The 9,431-nt window shown below is 38.6% G+C and overlaps 1 protein-coding gene across 1 annotated transcript; it reads right to left on the bottom strand.

The window, feature by feature from the left end:
* Positions 1 to 3,319: 3,319 nt before the first annotated feature.
* On the bottom strand, positions 3,320 to 6,620 carry LOC149403076 (Leucine-rich repeat protein kinase family protein). The gene is made up of 7 exons (XM_089609374.1): positions 5,109 to 6,620; positions 4,880 to 5,013; positions 4,492 to 4,738; positions 4,200 to 4,393; positions 4,047 to 4,093; positions 3,760 to 3,871; positions 3,320 to 3,679 (listed from the first exon to the last, which is right to left on the bottom strand). The coding sequence occupies exons 1-7, from the start codon at positions 6,256 to 6,258 to the stop codon at positions 3,449 to 3,451; spliced, it is 2,115 nt and encodes a 704-aa protein (XP_089465500.1). The 5' UTR covers positions 6,259 to 6,620; the 3' UTR covers positions 3,320 to 3,448.
* Positions 6,621 to 9,431: the final 2,811 nt, after the last annotated feature.

Here is a 9,431-nt window from a genome sequence, read left to right as displayed (position 1 = left end):
TCCGGGCCATCCCGCCAAAATTTTTGCAGATCGTGACGTCGATTGAGCAATTTGGCGATTTCAAGACAATGACCATGGAAGAGATGATAGGTTGTCTCAAGGTTCACGAAGAGAGACTTCATGGCTACAACGAGAAGGAAGAAGGAAATTTGCTTCTCACACACTCGGAGTGGGTGTCGCGGATGAAGAGGAGTGGTGGAAATGGCAGTGATAGCCGTGGCCGAGGTCGCGATAAAAGCAAGATTAAGTGCTTTAATTGCGATGTGTACGATTACTACGCGTCGTAGTGCCAAAAATCCTCGCCGTAATCGAGAGGAAGCAAACCTCATTTGCGATGCCGACGAAGAACAGCACTTTTGTGATCTATGTGAGATAAAATCGTCGCGGAACATGGAACTAGATGAGTATAAAAATCTAGATTAGGGGGAAATTGTTAGTTTTAATCTAGATTATTATGATATTTTATTAAAAGAAAGAAAAAAAAAAAAACCATTGCATCAGTTGAGAACGTGGAGTAGTTTTAGCCTTTTAGTAGTTGATGTTTACGTTATTTGTTTTCTTTTTTAATAGCTAATATTGTTAAGGTAGAACGTGGAGGAGTTATTATGAATTAGTCTTCATATACCCTAAGTTAGTGGATGTAGTGGGGATGTACGTGTCTAGTATTTTACTCTATAAATAGATTGCTTGTAATTCATTTAAGTGTAGCTTTTGTAATCAGTTTGCTTTCAATCAAAACACTGTAACGTGTGTATTGTTTCCCAACTTTATTTTCTTCCATTTTTTTAATATATAAGTATATTTTATGATCCTGGTTTAAAAACCCAACAAGTGGTATCAGAGCGTCAGGGATACCGAAGCAAATGCCGTCGCCGAGCCGGGTCATCGCGGATGTAGCGATGCAAAATAGCGGAAGAGAGCGAATCATGACGCTTCAATATCCGTTGCTCACACGGAGCAACTACGGCGCATGGTCGATCAAGATGCGGGTCAACTTGCAGGCTCAAGGGGTGTGGGAGGCTATCGAGCACGACGAAGTTGATGACCGCAAGGATAGATTGGCTCTCGCCGCCATCTATCAAGGAGTCCCGGAAGATTCGCTCCTAACGTTGGCCGAGAAGGACTCGGCTAAGGAAGCGTGGGAGATGCCAAGACGATGCACATGGGCGCGGAGCGCGTCAAGGAGGCGAAGGTGCAAACCTTGAAGAGTGAATTCGAGGCGCTTCGCCTTAGAGATTGCGAGTCGGTGGATGACTTTGCCATGAGGTTGACGGCGATTGTCAACGGCATCCGAGCATTGGGCGACAAAGTAGAAGAGGTCTACGTCGTCAAGAAACTTCTCCGGGCCGTCCCGCCAAAAAATTTGCAAATCGTGACGTCGATCGAGAAATTTGGCGATTTCAAGACCATGACCATGGAAGAGATGATAGGTCGTATCAAGGTTCACGAAGAGAGGCTTCATGGCTACAACGAGAAGGAAGAAGGAAATTTGCTTCTCACACACTCGGAGTGGGTGTCGCGGATGAAGAGGAGTGGTGGAAATGGCAGTGATAGCCGTGGCCGAGGTCGCGATAAAAGCAAGATTAAGTGCTTTAATTGCGATGTGTACGGTCACTACGCGTCGGAGTGCCAAAATCCCCACCGTAATCGAGAGGAAGCAAACCTCATTTGCGATGCCGACGAAGAACCAGCACTTCTGTGATCTACGTGGGATAAAGTCGTCGCGGAACATGGAACTAGATGAGTATAAAAATCTAGAGTATGGGGGAAATTGTTAGTTTTAATCTATATTATTATGATATTTTATTAAAAGAAAGAAAAAAACCGTTGCATCAGTTAAGAACGTGGAGTAGTTTTAGCCTTTTAGTAGTTGATGTTTACGTTATTTGTTTTCCTTTTTAATAGCTAATATTGTTAAGGTAGAACGTGGAGGAGTTATTAGAAATTAGTCTTCATATACCCTAAGTTAGTGGATGTAGTGGGGATGTACGTGTCTAGTAATTTTACTCTATAAATAGATTGCTTGTAATTCATTTCAGTGTAGCTTTTGTAATCAGTTTGCTTTCAATCAAAACACAGTACCGTGTGTATTGTTTCCCAACTTTATTTTCTTCCATGTTTTTAATATATAAGTATATTTTATGATCCTGGTTTAAAAACCCAACAATTTTCTCTTTATTTATTAAGCAACACTTACCGCGGTATACACGGAAGGGGTAAACCAATAAAATTGAAGTCACAGTTCGGAAATAACAGTTAGCGGTAAGTTGAACCTTTATGAAAATTATGCTTTTATTCCTTTAAATATAAATATGTGTGTAGTCGTAGACTGAAATTTTTGGTGATATGCTGCATTTCAAAATTTGGTTTACTTTCGATTTGATGATTAAGCAACTCTCGCTTGCAATAAGATTAAAAAGGAAGCATTAGCCAAGTTATGAATTGAATTGACATTATAATGTAAAACTTTGAAAACTGAGAGCAAAACTTTGATTTTTTTTCAAAAGTTTGAAAAGCTGGTGATTTTCTTTACGAACACAATATTTGTTTTCCAAAGATATAATCACAAATTGTTCAACAGTATTTAAAATACTAAAAAACTATCAAACAAGTGCTCAAAAATTATCCATATTGAATAAAATTTGAAGATCTTCGACGCAACTTCAAACCGTAGCTTTTCATGGAGATCTCAATGTGTTTAAAAATCTAAAGCAACATTATTTATCCACCCATATCCTGAAAGGGTATTTTTATACTTCCACGTGGGCAAACCTTGTTTCCCCTTCTATGGACAAAACATATATTGGTTTTCAAATGTTGTATCATAACAACCTTGATTTCTCAAGTTTCCCTTCTCTTTCCCTTGACTTCCAATTTTAAGACAATAAAATTCTATTTTGCCTCTTATTATCCCTTCCATTTTCATTTTAATTCAGTTCTTTTCATCGTGTTCGATGGGTTCGTGTATTTTTACAAACTTATAAGTTTGTAGAAACAATATTTCTGTTGCCCGAGTACTTCGGCAGCTGATAGCCGAAACAATGGTTTTTTATATACATAAAGCTTTATGTAATTACGGCTTTTTGAAGAAAAAAAAAACGCTATAAAAAACCATCCACATATATTACAATATCAAATTCTTATACAGTTTTCATGGACCACCAGTTTTTTTTCTAAAATTGAACCACATAAATTTTTGTAACATTATTACGGTTTACTTTGGGATTCATGATTAAGCATCTCTCACAGTGAGGGTAAGGAAAGAAGCTTTAGTGGCAACTTTAAAACAGGTTTGATGCAAAATAAACAAATGAATAAATTAGTAGGAAAACACGAGTAGTGTTTATATTTATTTATTTACTCGTTCAGTCACAAACACAAACATTTCCAAAACAGATAAAAAAAATTATAAAAAAGAAGCTAGTGGTGAAAATGCAAATCCATTTCTCTACATCTGTGTACTAAGGTTGCCACTGCTCATGGTCCAACCTTCTTGAACTTGCATCGCATATTGCAAATGCCACAGAACGTCTTCTATGGAAGGACGTTTGGTCGGCTCTTTGCAGAGACAAGCGAGCGTGATCTCTATCGCTGTCTTCATCGACTGGTTCGCGTACGACCCGTGAATCGATGGCTCCACAACACTCTTCATGCTCGAATCCGATAACCCTCTCTCAAGCTACAATACGAAACAAATGTCAATAGGCCGATCGATATACGAAATATTTTTAGTGCAACAAAAGAAGTTTCGTTTCATACATTGAGCTTGAGATCGCTAAGCTCGGTTTTGGATTTCGCTGGCTTCCCTGTGATGAGTTGGAGTAAGATAACTCCTAGTTGATAAATATCTTCTTTCTCTCCATTCTCGCCTCTGCGTTTAATGTGGTTATTCAAAAGTCTTATAAGATACCACATCAGAAAACATAAAGAGCTTAACGAGGGTTCGTAGTGTTTATAAAGGTCATGAAGAACTCTTTCTCACTGTCAAACTTATTTAAAATGAAATCTTAATGATACTCGACATGTCAAAGATTAAGTGATGATACCTGTCTATACGCCCACCTTGCCCGCGTTGTGGACTCTCCAATCCCACCTGCAAATATAATTTCAAAATCACGACCATTAGTATTGATGCTTTGAAACTATGATTATTCTGTTTTTTTTTTTTCTTGAGAAGAAAAAAAATATAAAGTTAAAACCTTTGGAGGTAAGGGAATATTATAGCTGCTAATCTTTCCCGAGAGACTGTCGTCCAACAAAATATTGTCTATGTCAATATCGTTTCCGAATATTCCTGGGGAAACTCCAGTGTGAAGGAACTGAACCCCTCTCGCGACGCCGATGGTGATCGCCAACCTCTGAGGCCACTTCAGCAACTCTTTCCGTCTCCAATCTGCATCCATCCGACGAAAAATTCATCGATTATTTTAGATTTTTTCTCAAAATCAGAGAATGATCTTTTTTTTCTTTATTGTTCTTAACTAGAATTACCAGTGATACAATCCGTGAGACACCCGTTCGAGACGTGTTCGAGAAGAACAAAGACGGTGGTTGGAGTGTTTGGCTGGTCGTGGTATGTAACAATGCAATGGCCGAGAAGGCTGACCAAATGTTTGTGTCTAAGCTTTCGCAGATCCGCTTCGATGCTTTGCACCAAACTATTGGCCACGTGTTTCTGCTTCAGTTTCAAGCACTTGACCAAAGTCGCGGAACCATCCCCGAGCTTCCCTTTGTAGACCTGTCGAAACAAAACCCGAACTATAAAAAAAAATCCAATTTTTTTTTTTAGATTAGCCCCTAAAATATATGTCTAGCTCCGTCCCTGCTCATATGAGTTTGATAAACCTCAATATTTACTTTATTTTTCAATTTCTTTTACCTTTCCCTGAGACCCTTCTCCGACTAGATTTGAAGAGTCGAAGCCATTCGTCGCGTCTTCGATTTCCTCCAACGTAAAAACCCGGTACGGCGCTAGCCCAAACGACGCGAGCCTAATCGTCTGAGGCAAACCCCCTGGCAAGAACAAAAAATAAAAAATAAAAAATCACGACGCGAAAAAAATTTCGCCATCAGTTTACACACAAATAAAAGAAAATTTTCTGCCTTACTCGATTCGATGTTTGCTCTCGGAACGCTGCGCAATGAGACTTTATCGATTATGGATCCATCGAACGAGCGATTATCGGCGAAGTCCCTCCTCGCGTTCGCTCTTCGTATCGCGAGCAGAACGAGCAATCCCGCGATGATCACGATACCCAAAACGCCTCCGATGATCGCGACGATGAGTCCCAAGTCGGCCTTTGATTCCTCTCTCTTGACTCGGCCGGGCGGCTTGACCGCCAAGGCTTCTTTATGGCAAAGAGAGCGAGGCCGTTGCCGAGCGCTCCTCGAGCTTCCGGCCGAGAGACAATTCCACGAATCCAAAACCGTCCTATTTTCGGAGGCGATACAATCCGGCAATTTCCCGGTGAGAAAGTTGCTCGAGAGGTCGACGAACTCGAGCTCGGGATTGCAAGTCGCTTTCGCCGAGATCCCTCCGCTGAGCTGGTTCCCGGCCAATCCGAGGGACCGGATCGAAGGCATCGAGAAGAGCGAGGCCGGGACGGGCCCCACGAAATCGTTCCCGGAGATGTCGAGCCTCTCGAGCCTCTCCAAGCCGATCAGCTCCGGCGGAATCTGTGACCTGAGCGAGTTGTTCCTCAGATCGAGCTCTTCGAGAAGAGTCAAGCTCTCGAGACCAGGCACGGTTCCGTTGAACGAGTTCTCGGCCAAGACGAGGCTTCTCAGCGACGTCATCGAGGACACCGAGCTCGGAATCTCTCCGGCGAGGAAGTTCGAGCTCACGTTGAGCGTCTCGAGAGATTTCAGCCGGCTGATCTTCGCCGGAAAAGGACCCCAAATCCCTAGAGACGCCAAAGACAAGACCTTTAAAGCTGAGAGCTTTGTGACGACCGTGAAGAGCGAGTCTGTTGAGAAGGATTTTGACATCGGAGATGTTCTGTTTCCGACGATGCTCAGCTCCGTGATGACTCGGTGTTCTTTGTCGCAGACGATCTTGAGAGAAGGCGAGCTTGGGATATAGCAGAAGTTCGTCCAGTTTGACCATCCATGGAGGGTCTGAGGGTACTCCAGAAGCTTCTGGACTTGGAACAGAATTCTGGTCTCGCTTCGACTCAGCTGAGCTGTCGAGATTGGAGCGAGAAAAGAAACAGCGATCGTCGGAAACAAGCAGACCATAAAACCCCAAAAATTATTCATCTCTTTCTTTCTCTTCTTCAGAGACAGAGATCTCGGCTAAGGCCTATATGATAATAATAATAATAATAATAATAGTAATAGACTTGAGGACAGTTCTGATGCTCATGTGAAACAAGAAACAATCAATGGTGTAGAATTTGAACCGTACAGAAAGAATAAAGGATCAATGAGACCTAAGTTGAAAGAGAAGCCTTGAAAAAGAAAATGACTTTTATCTTCTTTTTTGGGTGTATTTATTATTCTTTGAAAATTATAAAAGTGGTAAATGATTGAGTTTGGGGAAATTGATATTTAGCACTATATCGCCATGAAAGTACAGATCAGAGCTTTTCACATTCACTGCCATACAAGCTACTTCAGTGGGTGTTTATATTTTTATTTATTTAAATGATTCGAGATGTGTTTGTGGACCGTTGATTTTTCTGACTTTGAAAGTCAACTCTGACCACGCGCCGAGTCACGTGCTAGCCCTGACTTTCCTTACTCTAACACCCATGGCAAATGTGAACCGAAAATAACGGTCCTCGGGATTGTAACCAGATTTACGGATATACCCTTTTTCGTTGTAAGCGTGTCGGTGAAGATATGATGAGTAATGAAAAATATTGGCTCTTATTGCTATTACTTGCATTGCATGCAGGTTACATATGGACGAGTAAAATAAGGCGTTCCTTACACCTAATTTTTTAAATATTTTTTTTATTATTTTATGTCAAATTAGATTGGACAAGAACAGCTAGATATTTGGATTTATTCAGCTGTAAATACTCGCTTTGGTCTTGCCTTGTGAGGGGGCAATATTTAATTAATACGATATCCAAACCGGCTCTATATATTATATTATATTATATTATGTATGCATTATATACTGTATATTAAATGCGCATAGAAATCACTGCACTTACTTTCTATTACTTGATGCTTACTTAACATTCTAATTTATTGCTCAAATAATTATACTTTTTTCACACTAGTATCGAGATTTGAATATGGTTTCGCCAAAAAGATCTGAGATTCAATTGTGATTTAATTTAATCAGTTACTTTATTTGTTTCTTCTTGAATGTAAGACATCGTTGTCGAAGGATTCATGAAAAGACAATTTGAAGAGGACGTTTGAAATAATTTAATGCTGACTCAGCCTAACTCAATTAATTATCTTATTATTGTACATTTATTTATTATAGTCATGCATGCCTAATGCGCCATGTCCTTTCTGATACAGCCTTAGATATAAAAAAAAAATAAAAAAAAATAAAAAAAATAAAAATAAAAAAAAGAAGAAGAAGAAGAAGATAAATTACATAAATTTAATCTTTAGGTCAAGTCACAAATCACTTTCACAATTTCATTTTTTCACAAAGTTAGTGCCAAAACTCTTATTTTACTGCAATAACGCTCCTTTCGTCAATTTGTAACCATTCCGTTCAAAATTTGCTGAAGTAAATGTTACATGTGAGTTAAGCATGTACAATTATCAAAATATCCTTATTTATTATTATTATTATTATTATTCAACCTCTCTCTCTCTCGTGTATCCATTTTTGTAGTGGAGAAGGGAAACTCAGTCGAGATTTTAAACGGGTCTAACTTGATTTGGTGTATGCTTCGAAGAAGATAGTGAATTTGAACGTTATTAATTATGATGCACGCTAGGTAAAACGACTTCAAACCTTTCGCTTTGAAGAGATACTCGGACAACGTGCTGGAGAGGGCTTTGGAGTTCGATTTCTTGTCCGGGATTTTGGATTCGGAAGTGAGAGACCTCGACGGGTTAATAGTTTGCTCTTCGGGTTTTTTGCGATATCTTCACTTCTTCTTCCCCGATATCCTCGACAAGGGCCGGGAAGAAGCTTCTGAAGGACGACGCTTATGTCTCGGCGGAGAAGAATTTTTTTTATAAACAATTCCGCCATTGTCTGCCATTGTCTTCGGGATGGGATACATCAACAATTCCGCTATTCTTCTCGTTCTCATGCGTAATGATTGGTCTTTTTTTTTTTGAAAAAAAAAATCTTTGGTTATGCGGAGATGAACGAATTATGAATGAGTGAATGAAGCGATTATCATCATCAATGAAATTGTAGGGCTCGTTGATTATCAATGATTTGTTGAACCACAACTTAATTGTGAACGGGGCACGTGGAACTGGAGCTACGATCCGCGTCTTCTAACACAACAGTAAGTTCTCGAATAAGTAGCTATATATAGCAAGAAGCTCCCGAAGCCGACGATGAATGGCTCAACAAAGAGCGTTGCATCCAAGACCAGATCCACTTTTTTTTCTTAAATAAAATACAGCACATGTATAATGCAAAATTAATTATAATCTATTTGGTCTCATATATGTTAGTTTATCATTTTATCATTTATGTATGTCGCAAATGTTTATCACATGACTCAATTTTGGACGAAATGATTAAAAAATTGACGGAAAACGAGAAATCAAACACTGATTTTGTGAAAAAAAAATAAAATCGAGGGAGTGATTTGTTACTCAACTTAGAGTTCATAGAGAATTCTTGTAATATATCCTAAAAACAATGATGATTGAATAAAAATTTGAACCATTATGTCACTTGTCAATATGTTGATAAAGTTTATTCCTTTTTTTACTGTAGATTTATTTTGTTTTTATTTTTTTGTTTCTCAGAATGAATGGTGAAGAATGTGCCCATATGTTTTAGACAAAAATAAAAAGGCGTCCATCGACATAGTGGAGGTGCACATGATATGCCTCATGAAAAAATACAATTCATAAAAAATCATTTATCAAATAATTAAATCTAAAGTTGTACACTTTACACTTTACAGTGGTGAATCATGATTTTCATTATCCGCAACTTCGTTGTTTTTTTCTTTTTTTAGCTATACTGAAAGTATGGGATAATAGCTGAATTATTAGGTCACACATACGTCTTAGTTCATACTTCATATATCTATTCTATTCTATACGTATGCATTTATTAGAAAAAGCAGTGTTTCTCAATACAACATAACAATGCAGTATTGCCTAGAACGTTTTTTATACAAAAAAAAAAAAATGAATTATAGAAAATATTAATCTTAAACTAACTAATTACTCTACAAAAAAACTAACTCACTACCGTAAAGGCCTTTTTTAGCAAAAATAACTTGAATTTTTAGTTTTTTTTGGCAAATTTTGTAAAGTTT

Source organism: Urtica dioica, chromosome 3, assembly GCF_054948205.1.
Source record: "Urtica dioica subsp. dioica isolate 48M chromosome 3, U.dioica_male_clone48M_v1_H2, whole genome shotgun sequence".
Taxonomy (NCBI): Eukaryota; Viridiplantae; Streptophyta; class Magnoliopsida; order Rosales; family Urticaceae; genus Urtica; species Urtica dioica.
This window is presented reverse-complemented; position numbering and strand designations above follow the sequence as displayed.

What these genes read in the sequence shown, in the direction of transcription:
- LOC149403076 (XM_089609374.1), bottom strand. Translation starts at nt 6,258, where the DNA reads ATGAATAATTTTTGGGGTTTTATGGTCTGCTTGTTTCCGACGATCGCT. An exon ending in TCTCACGGATTGTATCACTG is followed by an intron (nt 4,394 to 4,491) that starts GTAATTCTAGTT and finishes GGATGGATGCAG; the next exon opens with ATTGGAGACGGAAAGAGTTG. An exon ending in CAAGGTGGGCGTATAGACAG is followed by an intron (nt 3,872 to 4,046) that starts GTATCATCACTT and finishes CATTAAACGCAG; the next exon opens with AGGCGAGAATGGAGAGAAAG.